This window comes from Microtus ochrogaster, chromosome 7 (genome assembly GCF_000317375.1).
Source record: "Microtus ochrogaster isolate Prairie Vole_2 chromosome 7, MicOch1.0, whole genome shotgun sequence".
Classification (NCBI taxonomy): Eukaryota; Metazoa; Chordata; class Mammalia; order Rodentia; family Cricetidae; genus Microtus; species Microtus ochrogaster.
This window is the reverse complement of record NC_022014.1, coordinates 43,490,221-43,510,448: the sequence shown is the minus strand read 5'-3', so window position 1 is coordinate 43,510,448 and position 20,228 is coordinate 43,490,221. Positions and strand designations below refer to the sequence as shown.

General features: G+C 47.9%; 1 protein-coding gene across 1 annotated transcript in view; it reads left to right on the top strand.

Moving 5' to 3' along the window:
- The window catches only part of LOC102001814 (proton-coupled amino acid transporter 1), a 31,651-nt gene extending 12,031 nt beyond the window's left edge, over positions 1-19,620 (top strand). The window contains exons 3-11 of the mRNA XM_005350048.2: positions 5,246-5,336; positions 5,799-5,887; positions 6,684-6,779; positions 8,370-8,454; positions 9,690-9,908; positions 11,804-11,902; positions 12,880-13,046; positions 14,970-15,139; positions 18,532-19,620. Of these exons, the coding sequence (XP_005350105.1) occupies positions 5,246-5,336; positions 5,799-5,887; positions 6,684-6,779; positions 8,370-8,454; positions 9,690-9,908; positions 11,804-11,902; positions 12,880-13,046; positions 14,970-15,139; positions 18,532-18,803 (1,288 nt within the window). The 3' untranslated portion in view covers positions 18,804-19,620. The remainder of the gene's footprint in view (positions 1-5,245; positions 5,337-5,798; positions 5,888-6,683; positions 6,780-8,369; positions 8,455-9,689; positions 9,909-11,803; positions 11,903-12,879; positions 13,047-14,969; positions 15,140-18,531) is intronic.
- Positions 19,621-20,228: the final 608 nt, after the last annotated feature.

Genomic DNA, 20,228 nt, shown 5'->3' with positions numbered 1-20,228 from the left:
ATAAGGACCAGTTGAGAAGTGCACCGGGCAACTGGGCTGGCTGTGTGAGGTTCGAACTGCAAACTTCAGAGGGAGGGGTTCTGTTCTAAGTTTCCCAGCATGCCACTGGCCCTTTTCAAAGTCCCAGGATCCTGTCCTTGGCAGCCCTGTCATTTATCCCCAATCTCAGCTGTCACCCTTCCTGGGTTCCATTGTGGGTTGGATGTAACTTACCGAGGGCTGCTTGTGCCTACATGCCCCCACTCTCTGTGACTGCTCAAGAGGATGTGGACGTTGTGGGGACATGCCCTCTGTCTGCACTCTCTCCTGGGAGGAGTTCCGCTGAGAACTGAGGTGGGCATGGGAAAATAGCCTGTTCACATGGCTGGCTCCTTGCCACCTCTAACACAAAGTTTCTGGTTTTTAGCTTATCGCCCATACAACATACTGCTATAGATTCCCAATTGATTTGCAATTTAGCTGGTGGAAAAGATTGCCTAAGGTGCTGCTGCTGGCAGCCAGGACCTCCTTCCTGTCTTTCCTCTGACCTCACCTACCCCATCAGTGTCTCCCAGGGAGGAGGAAGTCCCTTCAGGGGTTGTGAAAGACTTCCAATCATTAACTTGTTTGCACAGAACTTTCTGTGCTCACTCTAAATTTTCACTTTTAGAGAGACCTTTCTGAAACTCGACCTGTGGCTGGCCTTTCCAGGTCACCATTCAAAGGTGCATGCCTGGACTGCCCTCCATGCTGCTTTTATCACTGTCCGTGGTTTCTTGGATGAAGCCAAGCAGATAGCACCTTCCATTGGCTTGTGTTAGGACATCTTCTAAGGGGAAAGTATTTATTTGGTCACTCCAGCTTGGGGACAGGACCTACCCAGGCATTTATTCAGGAAGCATGCCAGGTGGGCCAAGGCTGATTGAGGACTCTTGTTAATCTCTCCTAGGCAGTGTGAGGGAGTGATTTAAAGCCTTTTACCCTTCCTCGTTATCTACTTTAGTAGGGAGCAAAGGACCTCGGAAGAGCTGCTTAACCACACCCGGCTCTTCTAGCCTTTAAAAGATCAGTTAAAAGCCCAAAATATTGAGTACAATAAAGTAGAGACCTTAGGCATTTCTGTGACAGAGTAGGGCACTTCCCTTCCTTTTGCCCTGTTGAGTAGTAGTAACCGCTCTCTAGCCCACCTCAGTGGTGCTTCTCCAGACCAGCAGGCTGAGCACCAGCTAGCTACCTGCTGGCCTTTGTTAACTTGGAACAGACATTTGCCGAATATGGTCTGCAGAGCTTTTGGGGTCCCAAGAACCTTTCTCTTCCTAAAAGTGCTAAGATGTCATTTACCTTTCATTCTGTTCACATGTGCACGAGGATGCAGGGACAGTGTGTGTGCAGCTTCCTCCCCCTCAACCCCCACACACCTGCATTATCCTAGTCACTTGTGAGTAGCAGGAAGAGGCCATTTCTGCTTAAGATTGTCCTTGGCAATGGCTGGGGCTGAGTGCTTGCTTAGCATGCCCTGGGCCCTGGGTCTCATTCCCAGCAACACACACACACTCAGTGTGGTGGCACTTGGGAGTTGGAGGCCAGAGGATCAGAAGTTCAGAGTCATCCTGGACTGCATAGGGAGTTCAAGGCCAGCCTGGGATGCATGAGAGCCTATCTCCAATAACCAAAAAGTCCTTGATGAGATAGTGAGACCATTAATTCTTACTAAATTGCAACCTTTAGCATGGGTCTCTCAGTTGTCGCTATAAAAAAATACCAGATGCCATAGTGTGTGTATTGGCAGTTGCCAACTGAACTAACTGGAGTTCTTGTTCATTATGTTTTTAATAGAAAAGGTTTGTTTTACTAGAAAGAGCAACCAGCTAACTAGGTTTTCAGACCCTAGTGTTTGCACTTCCTTTGAAAATGAAAGAAACAGACCCATTAATTCAAGAAAAACCACCAACAGTGTTTTTGTGGCTCACATGAAATTTGAGCTTTCAAGCAAAATTAAAGAAAAACAAAAAACAAAAAGCCAAACAAACAAGCCGAACATCCAACCCACTCTCATGTCTGGCACCGTGTGCTCACAAATACTTTCTGGTGAGGTCAAAGCTTTGCTTTGAGCTGATATAATGCAAGAGGTTAGTATTCAGATCCTCCACGAATGTGAGGAATTGTGCGTGAGGGACAGGTCCCTGCCGACAGCTGCAACATTGGTTAAGGGAACGGGGCATGGGAGGGACAGAGTCCATGCTGCAGCTAACAGATGCATTTTGGAGTGATGTTAGAGAAGAATTGCCACAGTTGAAATGTCCCTTCTTTTTCCAGTATATGTCTAGGGAGAGCACACTTTCTCATAGTCTTTCACCAAAGCAATGCAAGTAGACTGAATGTTGAAACAGAGGCCCAGCTGGCTTCTGTAGGATGAGACATTTAGGAGGTATTTTAAACAGTGATGGAGGAGGTGGTGCTGGAGCCTGGATCGCAGGCTCTGTGGTGATGGAGGAGGTGGTGCTGGAGCACAGGCTCCGTGGTGATGGAGGAGATGTTGCTGGAGCCCAGGCCCTGTGGTGATGGAGGAGGTGGTGCTGGAGCCCAGGCTCTGTGGTGAAGAGCATTTATTGCCCTTGCAGAGGACCTGAGCTCTGGTTCCAACACCCACACTGGGCAGCTCACAATTACCTATAACTCCAGCTTTAGGGGATCCCATACCTTCTGGCCTTTGAGGGCATTCTCATACACACACTCATACACACACACACACACACACACACACACACACACGCATGCACGCGCGCGCACATACACACAGAGGGGGGAATACAAGCACACATGTACATACATGTGTGCAAAAAAAATTTTTTTTAAAAGGAGTGGCTGGAGATCTAGATGGTTGCTGCTCCTTCAGGGGACCAGGTTTGATACTCAACACCCACATGGTGGCTCAAATGTCCATAACTCCAGTCCCAGGAGACCCAACACTCTCTCTGGTCTCTGAGGGCAGTACACTTCTGTGGGTCAAAGACATGCATACTAACAAAACAGCCATACACATAAATTAAAAATTGATTCCCATATTTAACTTCAATCATTAAACTATTAGTATCTATTAAATTTACTGTTATTTTAAATTGTAAATTGTAAAATTTGAGTTTTAGTAATACAACTTTTCTGCAGATAGAACCTACATAAGCAAAGATATTAGGGTCCTTAATTCATCAGAGAATGCAGAAGAAGATGGGGGGGAGGGGGGAAAGCCTAAGAGCTACTGATAGCACAAATGAAAACTAGATGGATGCAGTTGGTGTCTCTCCCTTCTGTCTTCAGAAACTAATCCACCCTGTGGTATGGCTAAAATGTCACAGCCATGGGTGATACTGTGATACCTACCTGATGTTGAGGTGACATCACCTTGGGTAATTTTGACCCTGGGCCTAGAAGCTTGATGTTTCTGAACTGAAGGGACTTGAGGATTACCTGCCCTGGTCCCGTTACTTCACAGTTCAGGTGAGATAACAGTTTCCAGAACAGAAGGGAATGGCCACGCAGAGTGACAGTCAGCCGAGTCGGGGCCAGGAAGCCCAGCATAGGGGCATTTTGGGAAGACTTTGGGAAGGAGGGAGGATGTAATACAAGCTTACCTTTGCACTTTAGTGGGTTAAACATTTGTTTGCCAAGGTAGAGATTTAACAGGCCCGTTGTCCTCCTGGCTACTGGCTACTGATAATGCGGTTGGACCCTTGCAGGACTCTGGGCTGTGGCTCGGAGCATAGGCACACATCTCTCCTGGGAGTCAAAGGCCTTTTTCTTGATGGTCCATTCTACAGATCCAGAATGGCAAACAGATCTGATGACCTTCCTGGTAGACTGGAGGGGATGGCCTTTGTGGGCAGCAAGTGCTGTTGGCTTTCGGTTTCTGCCAAATGCAGATTTGTGTGCGAGCGCCCGTTTTGAGGGATCCTGAGGGCTGTTTGTGCAAAAGGATTTTTATGTCCAGGGTCAAGTCTTGAGTGATTGGAGGCACCTCACTTGAGCTGTTTCTTACTCTGTCACGGGGAACAAAAGACAAAAGAGAGGCCACAACAGCACACTCCTCTGTAGTCTGGGATGAATCTGCTGCCTTCCTGTGGCAGTGGCATCCCCCTCACCTTCTGGCCTCAGGTCTCTGCCCTCCACTCTCATGCCTCAGTTCTCCCTGGCTGTGTCCCCCACCCTTCATCTTGTGTTTCCCTCGAGATAGTTCATGTCCGCAGAGGCTGGCATCCATGTCTGACTCATCCAGACCCGCCCAAGTATTTGTTGAGTGAAAAAAAAATGAATGAGAACACATGAGAGGCTTTATATGAAGTCATAAAATAATAGGGACAATCCGTACAAATTTAGAGGGACCGCTGTCCTTAAGGTATGGGGTAAACCAGGGATCCCCTGAAGAGGGCTTCTCTAGTCCTGGGCCTAGAGAAGCAGCTGGCCTCTATTTTTTTCAAACACAAAATCCAATAGCAACTTTTTGTTGTTGCTGTTTTGAGACAGGGTCTCTCTATTTAACCTTGGCCCTCCTGGAACTTATGTAGACCAGGGCTGGCCCTGAACTCACAGAGATTCTTCTGCCTCTGCCTCCCAAGTGCTGGGATTAAAGGCATGCACCACCATGCCTGGCCTAGTAGGAATGTTGAGACCCACCGGGTATTGTGTAGTAGAGGGGTTGGACTTTATTTTATTCATTTATTTAGTGGGTTTTTTTGTTTGTTTATTTGGTTTTTGTTTTTAAGACAGAGACTCACTATATTGTTAGTCCTGGCTGGCCTGGCACTGGGTGTGTGACTCAGGCTAGCCTTGAACTCTTGAAGATTGACCATCTCTGCCTCCTAGGTGCTGGGATTAAGTGTTACCACCACACCTAGCTTGGACTTTATTTTTTGGTTACCCCTGTTTTCCCACACATCCTACATCTTGTTATCCTCTGTGTCATTTCGGGAGACATCAGTCATCACTCAGTGATCTAATCTAGCCCTGAATGAAGCCGGAAAAGATGGAATATCTAGAGAGAGCCTCCATCATCCCTCTGTACTGACTTCTAAGAGAGGAGGGGTCAGGAAGTGCTGTCACTGAGCACACATTCCAAGTGTGCTCTTTGAACTGTTTGGTCATCTCTCATCTATGAAATAAAATGTCATAAGATTGTTTGGGAAATTAGGTAAGGTAATTCATGTTGGGGCCTTGCAGATAGGCATTGGCCCACATTGTAACTAATGCTTCCCTCTTGGCCTTCCTGCTTCAGATGGTTCCAGACCTTGATCCACCTACTAAAAGGCAACATTGGCACCGGACTCCTGGGGCTGCCACTGGCAGTGAAGAATGCAGGCCTCTTGGTAAGGGTTTCAGACGTCCATGCATCGAAAGTTATGCATTAGGGCCCTCTGTGTGCCAGGCACTTCCTAGGCCCTGAGCTTGGCTCAGTGACTTTAGCTGGCGGTCCTGCCCTCTCTTTGACTCTCCACGCATAACCTGCTTGCCCAGCGCCATCACGGTTTCAGAGATGTTGACCGTCCCAGTGTTGACCTTGCTGATCACCCGCAGGATAACTTCCCTCCTACATCCCAGAGCCCACCGGGAACTTCTGCTCTGTGGATCCATTGTCCGCAAGATTAACTGTCTGGACCAGGTCTGAGGGCACACAGATCCAATCTCCTGAACCATCTCTCTCTGTCGGCTGGAACTGTGTCTCTAGAAGTGCCTCAGTAGCATTTTATCACCTGTGCATCCGATCCCTCTTGGACTTTCTCCTAATTCTGCCTGCTTCTCTTTCTTTTGTCTGCAACCTCGGTCCCTAGTTGGGTCCTCTCAGCCTGCTGGTGATTGGCATCGTGGCCGTGCACTGCATGGGGATTCTGGTGAAGTGTGCTCATCACTTATGTCGCAGGTAAGAGCCCTGAGCCATTTCCTGAGAGGCGGTAGATTGCCAGCGTGGGTCCTTTGTCAGTCTGAAAGTGGGTTGTACAGCTTCTCTGGGTTTGTCACCTAGCTGGGGATGGCTGCTGTCACTGTGGTGTTGCCTTCCCCTGTTTATCATTGTTATTATTATTATTATTATCATTTTTGGCTTCATCTATTAGATTTACACTTGTCCAACAAACAGAGACCGCATCCTAATTTCTGTGCTTGCTCATTATTGCACTGAAATACTTACCTCTACCAGGTGCTTCTGGATTGCGATGAGGATTCCATGTCATTTGCTTAATACCTGTGACCCAGGAGTTGGAAGAGGGCTCATTTGGTAAAATGCTTAAAATGTGTAGGAAGGGCATCTGAGCTCAGAAACCCAGTAACCATGTTAAAACAAACAAACAAAACCAAAAAGACGCTGGGTGCAGAGGTGAGCTCCTGCAGCGCTGCACTGGAGAAGCAGAGACAGGAAGTTCCTGAGGCTTCCTGGAACAGCCATTCTAATAGTGGACTAACTCCAAGCCCAGGAAGAGCGCCTGTCTCAAAAGCAAATGGGAGAGAGTGATTGGGGAAGACATCCAGTCTTCCTCGTCTGGCTTTCATGTATGTGTAGCTGCACATATGTGAACATGTATGCATGTGTGTACACAGATGTACATGCACCCCACATGTGGACCTTACAGGGCTCAAAGGTCCCCTAGGGTGTCTCCATTTGTTCTTTTACTGTCATTGTCTAACCCATCCATTCTGCTTTTCCTGTATCCCCCCCCCAGACTGAACAAACCCTTTTTGGACTATGGGGACACAGTGATGTATGGACTGGAATGCAGCCCCAGCGCCTGGGTCCGGAGCCACTCCCACTGGGGAAGGTAACTGACTGCCCTTGTTCCTCTTGGCCACAGCTCCCAACGTGGGGACCAGAGACAAGCGGGCATGATGTGGAGACAGTGCCATGAGTGGAGGGTAGCGTTGGGGTTGGCTCCACAAATGGTAGGCTGTGAGCCCAGCCTTCTCTGGGCCTCAGTTTCCTCATCTTTAACATACGGAGCCTGATCTACAGGACCAACCCTGAGAGCCTCAGGCTGTGAGGGCTCTGGTTTGTTCAACAAATGTATTTCATGTCATCTCTTATAAATGGCACAAAAGTATTTCTAGCTTAGAAAAGGAGCTTCTCTGGTGTGAACTGTGTTATCCCCACACTGCAGGGACTTGTGGCCTTTGTAGGGTGAAAGATGCATGGGAAGAGAAGAGAGGCTGGGACCAAGGAAGAGGACAGCAATGGAGCTTGGCTAAGAGGCGCCAGGATGGAGTCTGGCAGTGTGGGATGAAGGGCGTGGGATGGGCAAGAGCAGTGTCCAGAGCAGGTGGGGAACCTGGGAGAATTTCTCCTGACTTTTCAGGTGACTGGAGGGAAACAACCCAGTTTTCGTTCCTGTCTGGATGTAGAGAATTCACATTGTCAGGGGTCTGAAGCCTTACTTTTGTCGTAGTGAAACAATGCTTGCTGTCATTTATAGCCCCACCCCATACTAGGGCGTGTAACTTTCTTCTCCTTCCCTCTTTCCTTCCTTTATTCTCTCTCTCTGTCTCTCTCTGTCTCTCTCTCTATCTCTTTCTCTCTGTCTCTCTCTCTCCTTTGGCAAAATCAGCTGTTGAGGAGCAGCCAGGCTGCCGAGTGTCCACCATAGTTTGTCTGTTCCTTCCTCCCTCCTTTCCCTCCATTTTCCCGCACACCCTTCCTTATTCTCATAGGAAGAACATTGTTTGCACTTGGCAAGAGGACACAGTTTGAAAAATAGAATTAAATGCTGGTCATAGTCCAGCAGCACGGGTACCCTTCTGTTTTTTTCTGGAGCTTTCTGTGTTCATATACACATGCAGATGCTCTTACATTTACCCCTTTTTGGCAAGCGGCTCTTCCTGTGTGTGCCATTTGGAAACTTGCTTTGTCTCCTTTGATGCCTTGGGTAAGGTTGCTCCAGAACCAGTTCCAGGTCTGACCCATTCTTTCTAACTGCTGTGCCCTGTTCCATCAAGAAGGGTCTGTAACCCTGTTCCTTTCCCTGGAGCTTCAGATAGTCACCAGCAGTGGCCAAGTGCTTCAGCCAGCAGTCTGCTTTGGTACGTCGGCATATTTCCCTGCAGCTCGATGTAGGAGGAGGCTGAGAAGGGCCTGCTTCCTGGTCTTTCATGCCAAGGGCTCTCTGTAGCTTTAGGAAGGAAGACTTGCACTTGGTGGATGGGCAGGAGAAGGCCAGACTGGGCTGTGCTCTGGCGATGCCGTGAGCTCATGCTGAAAGACGAAGGAAGGGACTTGCAGCGTATAGTAGCCCCTCCACACCCTCCCTCCTAGATTCTGGACAGGTGACACCACAGCTCATCCTGATCGCCTGCTCAGATGGTCGTCTCCGGGGAAGCCTTCGGATCTGATGGCCTTTGTTCCTCTCGCCCCTCTGCAGGCGCATCGTGGACTTCTTCCTCATTGTCACTCAGCTGGGATTCTGCTGCGTCTACTTTGTGTTTCTGGCTGACAATTTTAAACAGGTAGAGTTCTTCTGAAGGGAAGGGTGGGAATGGAGTGATTTTGTTCAAGGCCCCTCCCAAGCCAAATTGGTTTGGGTTTGAACCTTTGGTGTCTGATTCTCATCTGAAAACCTGTCGTGGAAAGAGACCTTGACTTTCCTTGCCTGGGTTGTCATCAGCTGGCTGGAGCTCCTTTGACTCTACCTGGCTGAAGTCTTCCCTACCTAAGGAGAAGCTCCTCCAGGGCTGGTCTTTTGTAATCCCAGGCAACAGGCGGAGGAAGCCGCAGTATGTGGCACCCCCTAGTGTTACTTCTGTGGAAGTCTTTAGTAAAGGGACCTTTTTCTGTAGAAGTGCTCAGCTCTGTAGAGGCTGCTGGGCAGGCTTAGGGGCCAGGGTCCATCAGTTCTTGACGGAAGCCAGGCTTGTATCTCTCAGACATAGGGTGTCTGAGACCCTTGGCTCTAAAGGCTGTGTTAAGGAGTTAGGGTCAGAGCCTATGTCCCAGCTCTATGATAAGCCAGGTTCAGCCACCTGTCCTGAATCAGTCAATTAAAAGAGTAGACTTGATAATGAAGAACAGAAAAGGACGTATTCCATATGGCCTCTCTGAGAGGAAGGGCCCGTGGATCCCCACCAAGTGCATCTTCAGGGTCCTGACAGGAGATTAAGGTTCAAATAGAAGGAAGGAGATAGGAATAATTACTAGCCCTGGTCAAGGTGCCCCTGGCCCATCATTGTCTGTGCTCCAGTCTCTCCTGCAAGGTGGTTTGACAAGTTGTCTTGTTGGCACAGTGTGGAATCCCTTCCATTTTCCAGGAGACCAGTTCCCCATCTGGTTGGCACCAGGTCCTCCTGTTCTCAGTGGGGGATTCCTGGGGGGAATTCCAGCTGTCTAAGATTCCAGAGTCCAGATAGCCAGAACAAGGACTCAAGTGTTTCCTTAGCATGTTCCCTTTCATTTCAGGCGTGCTAGTTACAGCTGGATCAGGGCCTGCAGGCTTTCCCCTCTGTTTCCTGAGCACCAGCAGGAATGCTTAGGATCAGAATGTGAAAGAACTCAACACTATCTTTCTGTCTATCTCCCGCATCCTTCTGTCTTTTGTGAGACATGATCAATCCAGACTTAGCTGGTTCGCAACAATGAAGACTCCCAGAGAGGTTCCTCAGTCACAGGTGCCCACATAAAGACCCTCTCTGGCTGGATACCTACTGGCTCTGTCACCAAGGACTTTCCTCTTTTCTTCTCATTCCAGGTGATAGAGGCGGCCAACGGGACCACCACCAACTGTCACAACAATGAGACTGTGGTCCTGGTGCCCACCATGGACTCTCGACTCTACATGCTCGTCTTCCTGCCCTTCCTGGTGCTGCTGACTTTCATTAGGAACCTGCGCATCCTGTCCATCTTCTCCCTGCTGGCCAATGTCAGCATGCTGGTCAGTCTGGTCACAATCTACCAGTTCATCGTCCAGGTACAGTCCCAGACCCTTCCCCATCCTGTGGAATAGGGAAATCAAATGGAGTGGTCATACACTACTTACAAGCGGTGTATGTAGTCTGGATGTGGCACAGTTTCCTGGGGAGGTGGGAGCAGATGTTTACTCCAGTGACAGACCAAAGAAATTATCCCACCTTGGTTTTTTGATCTATATATTTTATGACATTTTTCTTGAGCTTTTATTTTGTTGGTATTGTTGTAGAGTTAAGCTTGTGTTTATAATTGGCAAGCTCCTCTGTATAGGGAACTTTCTCCGCTTCCTTAGTTGGGTTGTAGATTGGCATCGCCAGCATCAGTCACTCAACTGATAGAATGATGGCTGTCCTTCCCACCTGTCTCAGTCACCAGCACCCATAGCTGGGAATCGTGACACTCCCTACCCGCAGCTCCATCTGACGATAGATGAACCTGGTAGCTGTCTGTCACTAGCCGACAGTAGCACTGGTTTCTAGTTTCTTTTCATCTGCGACTCAGGAATAGTTTTTAGATGATCTTGTGCTCAGGTCTCATCTTAGAGCAGAGATACCTATTTGTCTATATCCTGCATACTAAAATGCTTCTCTTTTTCCTTAGAGTCGAAATTTAAAAATTAAAATGATAGATTTACATGTGGGTATATGAACATGAGTACAGGTGCTGCAGAGGCCACAAGAGGGCGCCAGGTCTTCCTGGTGTCACATAATAATAGTGAGACATTCAGTGTAGGTGGTGGGAATTGAACTTGGGTCTTCTGCAAGAGTAGTGTGTGCTCTTAACGATGGAGCCACCCTCACCCTCAGCTTTGACTTTTATGTTTTTAAAAAAATCATTTTGCTGCCTTTGCTCAGCATTCCTCAACATTCTTCATTTGTGCTTCTTGATAGTTGGAAGTGTTCAGCCTAGCGGATGAAAAAAATAAGGTGGGGGAGGAAGAGACTAATCTAGAAATCATGTCTTCCAGGTTTATCTCTGTGGATGTCTGCAGAGTTGCATCGCCATTATTATATAACTGTGTGGTTGTGGTTGATTTGTTTTATAGACCAGGTAGCCCAGGCTGGCCTCAAACTCACTATAAACCATAGGTTGACCTTGAACTCTTGATCCTCCTGCCTCAGCCTCCTAAGGACTGAGATTACAGATGTAAGTCACAGCACCTGACTATAATGAATTAATAATGTTTCCTCAATATTATTTCATAGTCAATTTTTCATGTTCTTCTTTACTATCTCATATACAGAGTCCAAGCTGATTTTGAACTCCTGATCTTCTAAAGTTCTGTGTTTACAAGCATGTACTCCAATGTCTGCCTTTAACTTTTACTTTTTGTATAGTGTGTAATATTCTGTGATAGGTTTGGCATGTGGCTAATCGATCTCTTCTCTTGGAGTATTTAAGATGGTTTTTTGTTTCTTTGCTAGGTAGCTTTGACAGTTTCTTTATCTTTTGAGTTTCTTCTTTTTTTCTTTTTTGGTTTTTCGAAACAGGGTTTCTCTGTGGCTTTGGAGCCTGTCCTGGAACTAGCTCTGTAGACCAGGCTGGTCTCGAACTCACAGAGATCCGCCTGCCTCTGCCTCCCGAGTGCTGGGATTAAAGGCGTGCGCCACCACCGCCCGGCTGAGTTTCTTTTTTTGTATCAGATGTCTGGGGATGGGCTCACCGAGTGAGAGAGGGGCTTTATGCAGGTGTCAGCATGTGGGCAGTTATGCTATACTGGGCAGATCTTTATCCAGAGCAAGCAGGGGCTTCCCAGTCTGAAGAGAGAGAAAGCTTGACTGTTTGTTAGCTTCTTCTTCCTTTTTTTTTTTTCATATCTTGGATTTAGGAGTGCTCTGACTTTCGATTCAAAGCCCCAATCTCTGAGTAGCCCTTGGCTTTGTTCATCTTTTTCAGAGTATCCCGGACCCCAGCCACCTCCCCTTGGTGGCTCCATGGAAGACCTACCCTCTGTTCTTCGGCACAGCAATTTTTGCTTTTGAAGGCATCGGCGTGGTAAGAGGGGCACCATGGTGTGGGCCTGAGTGCTTGCTAGCACCCCAGTCTCCCCACTGTCTGCTTTAGTGCTTAGGAACCCCCATTGGAAATCATCTCTTGAGCTGGATGTGGTGGCACGTGCCCTTTGTCACAGCACTCGGGAAGTGGGGATGAGGGGATCAGGAGTTTGGGTCATCACTGGCTACATAGCTAGTTTGAGGCCAGTCTAGATACAGGAGACCCTCCCCTACCCCCACAAAAAGCAAGGAAGGGAAGCTCATCCTTAGGAAAATTGGCTGGAGGCAGCAAGCTCAGGACAAGTGTCAGAGTCTTGCTGGGGGCCATGCTGCTGTGAGGTGAAGGACACCCCCAGCCTCTGACATCTCACCTCTCCCCACTCCTTGTTAGACAGTGGGTTCTGAAGCCCTTTGTGTGCCTGGGAGTGTAGTGCTGATCGATTAGCTGATTCACTGTGCACTAAAGGAGAGTGTACTTGGGGGTCTGGCAATAAAGATTCTATTTTCTTTCAAGATGTCGTGTGTGTGTGTGTGTGTGTGTGTGTGTGTGTGTGTGTGTGTGTGTGTTTTCATGTGCATGTGTTCACCTGTGCGTGTGTGTGTGTTTGTGCACACACACGAGTGTGTATGCTTTTGTGTTTGGAGGTCAGAAGTCAACATCAAGTGTTTCCATCTTGCATGTCCATTTTGGGACCTAACCTCTGTCACTGAACTTAGGATTTCCTGCGTTGACTAGACTGTTGTCAGGCCAGTGAGCTCCACTGATCAGCCTGTCCTCCTCCCCCACCCTCCCTCTGCCAGGTGCTGGGGTCACAGATTCATGCCACCACACCTGGCTCTTTTGTGGGTTCTGGGCATCTGAACTCAGGTTCTCATGCATGCACAGCAAAGCTCCCCAGGCCCCTGATGATGCTAGTTTTGTGGTGTGCCCACTTTTCTTTCTCACGTGCTTTCTTTCCCCTTACTACTTTTTTGTAGGTGCTACCCCTTGAGAACAAAATGAAGGACTCACAGAAGTTTCCGTTCATCCTGTATTTCGGGATGGCCATTGTCACTGCACTCTACATCAGCCTGGGGAGCCTGGGGTACCTGCAGTTTGGAGCTAGTATTAAGGGCAGCATCACACTCAACCTGCCCAACTGCTGGTATGTGGTGGGGAGGAGACTGGAAGCTTCTAGAAGGTGAGGGGTCAGAATGTTGCATTTCCTTGTCACTTGGCTACCCTGACCTTGTGATTCCTGCAGCAGCTTGTACCGAAATCATGTGTGAATCATCCGTCTGATGAGGCTTTCTCCTGGGAAATATGGAGCCCAAAAGAACTGAGTATCCAATCTATACTTAGTCATTCCAGACACCTGTGGAGGAGGGCAGACCTGTCTGGGCAGTCACAGACTGCTGTGTCGGTGGGCTGCTGGTTCTTGGGAGTCCTTTCTCGAGTGTCTTTCCTAGGCGGACATGCTATAGGGAAACGCTAAGACCTGCAGAAGTGTCTGGATGTCCCAGAGCGTGGGCTAAGCAGTCTCTGGTTGGAAGTTGAAAACCCCATTGTAGAGAGCCCCTGTTCTGCTCACACTGAGAAACACCCAGGGACCGAGAGCAGCCTTTCCTTCCATATAGCCGATTTGATGGCACTCTGAGTGGAGAGACTGGGTGAGGACAAATAGAGAAAATTGCTGACTCAGTAGGGCCCATGTGTAGCCCAGGATCCTAGGCAGCAGGCATCTGAGGGTCCCCCCAGCTGTCTTCGCCCCACTCAGCTGCCTTCAACTCACCCCGTGCTTCTGTAAGGTGCATTTACATGGATATACCTGCAGGGGACGCTCCTGACTCCGGATTTAGCAGCTCTCTGGAGGGCTCAGGGTCTTAACTCAGGGCACTGCCTGATGACTGTTTTCCCCCTCAAAGAGTTTGTATTGCTTACACTTAACAAGAGAGACTTTTTTACCCACCCTAGTCTTTTCCAGGGTGTCCTCACAGCTTAAGAACCTCATCTAGGCATTTAGTTCAACTACAGCAATGACCTGTTTACATAACACACAAAAGACATTTAAATCAAGCCCAGAGCGGCCAGTGGTTCTCGCTGCTCTATGCACAGGTCTTGATGAAGGTGGGTTTCTGCTGAAGACAGAGTGGCCCTTCCTGTGTGTACTGAGTCGGGTTCAAAAGCACTGTGCTCTGGGGTGCTAAGTTGGAGTACCCCATGGTATGTCAGTGGCCTCCGTGGGGAGTTTCTGAGTTCTGTGGTAAAAGGCATCTCTGTTGGGATGGGGAGGGGCCTATGCTCCTTTCTGCCTCCCCCCTCCCCCACCACCACCACAAACTGATTCTAAGATGCGCTGAATTGCATGGGAAGGGCAAAAGTGGCTTGTTGGAGTCCAGTAGTTATTTTTGAAAGGTATTTGCTCGTGCGCAGAGGGCAAAGATCCCAGATATACAGAAGGTGTAAAGAGAATGTTTTACTACACCATGGGGCACACTCTCTGCATTCACAGTGTGTCACTCAGCGGTGTGTAAGTGTGTGTGTAGGTTTTCTTCCTTCCTTCCTTCCTTCCTTCCTTCCTTCCTTCCTTCCTTCCTTCCTTCCTTCCTTCCTTTCTTTCTTTTTTTGAAAGTTCTCATGCAGCCCAGACTTGTCATGTAGCAGAGACTGATCTTGGACTCTTAATCTCCCTGCTTCCTTCTCCAGAGTGCTAGGGTTATGATGTACCTGGCTCACCTCCTCATTTTGAAGAGCTATGTGAGGGTACTGTGATTTAATCAGTTTCTGTGAATTAATGTTTCATTTTTTATAGTCTTTCCTTACACAAAAGCTATGGAGGACTAATTTTTAAAAATTAATTTGCATTTAATCTGTGTATGCGTGTGTGTGTGTGTGCATGGGAGAAGGAGAGAGGGAGGGAGAGAGAGAGGAGAGAGAGAAGAAAGAAAGCCAGGCCTAAAGCTTCTGAATCTGAAGACCCTGTGGGTTGGTGACCTTTCCAGTTGTGCAGGGTGCAGGGTGGCTTTGGCCTCTGTCCAGGGCTGTCAGAGTGCGCTGCCAGGCTCCTGAGAGCACCCACTCTCTGCAGGTTGTACCAGTCTGTGAAGCTGCTGTACTCCATAGGCATCTTCTTCACATACGCTCTCCAGTTCTACGTTGCGGCTGAGATCGTCATTCCCGTCATTGAGTCCCGAGTGCCTGAGCGTTGCAAGATGGTGGTGGACCTTTGTGTACGCACTGCGATGGTCTGCATCACATGTGAGTAGAAGACATTATTTCTGCATTTATTTAAAGCAGTAGTTCTCAACCTGTGGGCTGTGACCTCCTCAGGGGTCACCTATTGGATATCCTGCATATCAGATGCTTACATTATGATTCATAACAGTAGCAAAATTACAGTTAGGAAGTAACAACAAAATAATTTTATGGTTGCAGTCATCACAACATGAATAACTGTATTAAAAGGTCGCAGCATTAGGAAGGTTGAGAACCACCTACTTAAAGCCTAGAGGACATCTGAATCCCCACTGAGAGCCTGGCACACAGCCACGCTACTGAAGTTGACTCATGAAGAATTGGTTCTCAGCGATCCCCAGAGATTTCTGAAGTAGGGATGGTAGTTTATCGATGAGGTCTAAAGTACAATAGAGAACAAAGACACACTGCTATTGTCCCAACTGAAATGGGTAACAATCTAAAAGCCTCTTCAGGGGGCTGGGGATGTAGCTCAGTTTGCAGCATGATTACCGAGCATACATGAAGCCCCGGGGTTCCATCATGAGCACTATTGATGTGTGGTGCACACCTGCAAGTCCAGCACTGAGGAGGTAGAGGCAGGAGGATTAGAGGTTTGAGGTCAACCTGGGATATATGAGACCCTATTTCAATAGATGATAGACAGACAGACAGACAGACAGACAGACAGAAGATCAAGGGTTTGAGTTCAGCCTGAGATATATGAGACTCTGTTTCAGTAGATGATAGATAGGTAGGTAGGTAGGTAGATAGATAGATAGATAGATAGATAGATAGATAGATAGATAGATGACAGCTAGGTAGATAGATGATGGATAAATGGGTAGGTGGCTGGGTGGATGGATAGATAGATGAATGGATGGGCGGATGGATAGATAACTGGATAAAAGGATGGATAGATGGATGGATGATGAATTGACAGATAGATGGATAACTGCTTCAATCACATCCACTAGGATGTCTAGGCAGGAGGGTCAAGAGCTCAGGGCTAGCCTGGGATACACAAAACCTTGTCTCTCTCTGTCAATCAATAGCTAGCCACTTTAGCTTCTCTGCAATGAAGACTCATTAGTTTGATTGAAGGTATGTGTTTGTTGTTTTAAATAGCTGTCCATCGTGAGCTGGGGAAATGACCCTAGATTTTTTTTTATATATTCATCTTTGAACATCTGCCGATTAACCTGATTGTTTACCTCTGTTGTTTTTTTTTTTAATTTCCCCTATACCCTATCCTGAGCCAAGTGGTATAAGTTAAACATTAAAATCAGAATATAACCTATGTTCTGTTTGTTGAAAGCAAGGTCAATTTTTAAAAATTAACTTTTCCTCATTGCTTCTGTGAGTTAAAATGGGGAATTCATAACCAACTGGCCCCTAATTTCCGGTTTGAATTTTCAGGAGATTTGCAGTTTTCCAAATTAAGCTTTTGTGTTAGTTTTATTGTTTTGGGTCATACATCTCATTACTTATTATATCAAGACATTCCCTGAAATGTCCTTAAATTACTTAATCCTAGCCTCTACCTTTGGAATAAATATGGACCTATATGATTTTTCTTCTCCCTCCTCAGGCTCATCCACACATACATACACACACACACACACACACACACACACACACACACACACACACACGTTTGTAAACGGAACCGAAGTTAAATTGGTTTTGTTATTGTTGTTGTCTTATTTACTATTCTATGCACACATGGTGGTAGGACCCATGTAGAGGGCAGAGGACAGCTTGTGTTAAATGACCTAGAACCTTTGACCTTACTGACCCCACCATATTTGACTCACCATTGTTTTCCTGCAAGGACAGTGAGTGGAAGGCCAGCCTTCTTGACATCTATGTAGAAAGAACTCTCTAGAACTAAGGGGGTGACCTTGATCCTCTAACTTAACCTTGGGCAGCTCTCCTGAGGATTTCTTGCAGACTGAGTCTGGTCATCGTGGGTCCCCCAGCTTTTTGGAGCATGCCTAACCCTGAGAACTCTGGCTTCTCCTGCTCTTTGGCAGACTCCAGCCTGTCTCCTGGCAGAAACAGCCCTGGAGACAGATAAACTAAGAAGCAACCAACCATACAGACTACACTGTGACCTCACCCTCTGCAGCAGCTCCCGGTGCCCACTCTGTATGTCCGCCATGGTTTAGCTCAAGTGTTGAGTAGTGCTTCTGTGTGCACAGTGGCTTGTCTCGTCAGTTCTGAGGGCCTGCTTCTTGAATCTAAAGGGTTTTGCAAGATAGGATATGGAGCATTCAAATAACTTGCCTTCTCAATGCAGATCCTCCAGAAAAAAATAGGTTTGTCTCTGTAAAATGTCCCGAAGCATAGGGCTTACTTCCCGAAAGGCTTATTGCAGGAACTGGCAATCCCTGGCTCCAGACCTCATCCTGTCCTTAGATTCTCTCGGTTTTTCTGCTGTGTTTTTCCTGGCTCTGTCTGGGCCTCACTGTCCTTTGTACTGAAGGGCACTCACAGGGATGGGCTGTGTTTGATCTTTGAGAGCATATTCTGCACTCCCATCTCCTGTGATCTGTTCGGGTCCTTTGTCCTATGAAAGGAGGCAGCCCCTTCATCTTTGCCAGCTCCATAGCTTTTCCCCATTTCCCTGGAGACTTTGAAGTAATTGTGGAAGGCAGAAGAGAGGCCTCTCAGGGTAGCATCAACTCAAATGTACTTGTGTGGGTTCATTTTGTTCTTTCTTCTCTGTGTATTCAATTCTTGTGGTAAAGTTGATTGGTGAGTCACTTTGCATCTTGATGTGGCTATTTTCAGTTATATCTGCGTACTTTATGGGCAGCCTTTTTTTTTTAATTGCTGTCTCTAATGTTTTCTTTAGTTTTCCTTCCCTTCATCAACTTATATATCCAAGAAAAATAGGGAGATTTCAGCCTAGTCTCTTATTACTTCAATTTTATGTGTTTGGATGTTTTACCACATGTGCATCTGGTGCCTGGGCATCAGATCTCCTAGAACTGGAGTTATAAACACCATATGGGGATCCATCAGTGAAAGGAAGTGAGTGGTCCCTCAGGAAGGCCCACCCACTTTTCTCTACCCTGCCCTTTCCTTTGGGAGAGACTCAATAGAAGACCAGCTTGGAGAGTGGCTGCAATCCTAGTGTTTGGAGGCTGAGGCAGGAAGAGCTCCAGTTCAGTGGCAACCTAGAATACATACTAAGGCAATCGTGACATAGTAACTCGTGATGGTGCTGTCACGAGCCAGGAGAGCATAGTAATTCTACATCTCTGGTCATGTATTGCCCAGAGATTGGACTAGATAGCATCTTGATCTCCTTTGAGCCCTGTGTTCCAAATGTGGACCCAGGCTGAATTTTCTGCCCAGTGAGCATAGTCCCAGACATTCTTCACCAAAGATGTCCCCTCTCTCTGCAGGTGTTCTGGCCATCCTCATCCCACGCCTGGACCTGGTCATCTCCCTGGTGGGCTCTGTAAGCAGCAGTGCCCTGGCCCTTATCATCCCACCCCTGCTGGAGGTGACCACTTACTATGGGGAGGGCATGAGCCCCCTGACCATCATCAAGGATGCCCTCATCAGCATCCTGGGCTTTGTGGGCTTCGTGGTGGGGACCTATGAGTCTCTGTGCGAGCTGATCCAGCCAAGCCATGGCGAGATCTCCACCAATTCCACCAGTGCCTTCCTATAAGGATCTGGGTGTGTTCCCTGCACCTGCCAAGCCCCCACTCTTGTGTGTGTCCCAGTAGTGTCCCCACAGCCTCAGATATGGTTCCGCCTCTGGAGAAAGGCAAGGTTGCTGCCTGGGTACTCCTCCACCTGGCATTGGACCCTGGGGTACCTTGAGTTTGGGAGGAGGGAGAGGAGCAGACATTCCACTTGTGATGGTGCAGTCCCTGCTTTCCTCTTCATACCTCCTCCCTCAGCCCGGTCTCCCCCATCTGACCGCCACACCTAAATTCCCACAGCACAGCTCACTTTATTTACAAGGTAATGTCCTGCTCCTGGCATTAATGTCCTGCTCCTGGCATTTCCTCCTTCCCAGGGCCAGGGCTAGATTAAGTAAGTGGGGGACCCTGATGTTTCACAAAGCCAGGCCTCTTTCTCATCGGGCTCCCAAATGCTGTGTACCTCACTCTCCCACCCAGCTGAGTCCTGAGAGGCTTCTGGACCCCCAAACCCTCAGACCATACCACCGTAGCTCTCACTTCCTCTGTGTAGGTCACAATACTGCCCTCTTCATTCCTTTAGCTCTTAAAGATAATGAGATGCTGCCCCGATTGAAGGTATTTATAATTTATTTAAGCTTACATTTGGGGATCTGACTTCAGACCCGGCATCATGGTGGGTTACTTCAGCAGCTTGCACTTGGCTTCTCTTGCCACAAAGAAACCTGCTCCAGGGGACCATGGTCCTTCACCCTCTTGGCTGTGTGGCCTAGGGGCCATTCTTTTTGTTTTGTTTTGTTTTTTGTTTGTTTGTTTTTGTTTTCTGAGACAAGGTCTCATGGCACCAAAGTTGGCTTTGAACTTGCTGTGTCAAGGATAACCTTGAACTCTTGGTCCTCCTACCCTTGCCTCAAGTATTGAGATTACTAGCATGAGCTGCCCTGCCCAGCTGGCTCAGAGACCTTAAGTGTGAGCCTGCACCGCCTCTAGGAGATCCATGCATACATGGACTTCTGTTTATGAGACTGAATCCATATGGGCATTTGGAAGTACTTGTGTGTTGGCTGAGACAGGGGAGTGGGTTCTGACTTTCTCTTCGCGACACTACACACAGGGTCATTGTTTACAGTTTCCTGGGGAGAGAGCAGAAGCCCTGTTTTGTCCCAAGCTGCCTTTGTATCCTAGGCTTCCAAGAAACCACTAAACACTATTTGTGATCTGTATCGTCCCCCATCACACCTCCTATAGAGTCACGTGGCTTTTAGGTCTGTCACCTCCGGGTGGGACAGGATTTGCCTTGAACCTCAGTTTAGAGAAAGGAGCAAGAATTGAACAGGGTCTTGCTTTTGTGTTTGACAGAAGCTAGAAGGGCTGTGGCCTGACCTTTCAGCCAAGTCTTTTCCTGCTGTTCTGTCCAGAGCCTGCTATGTGACTTCCAGGTCAAAGGA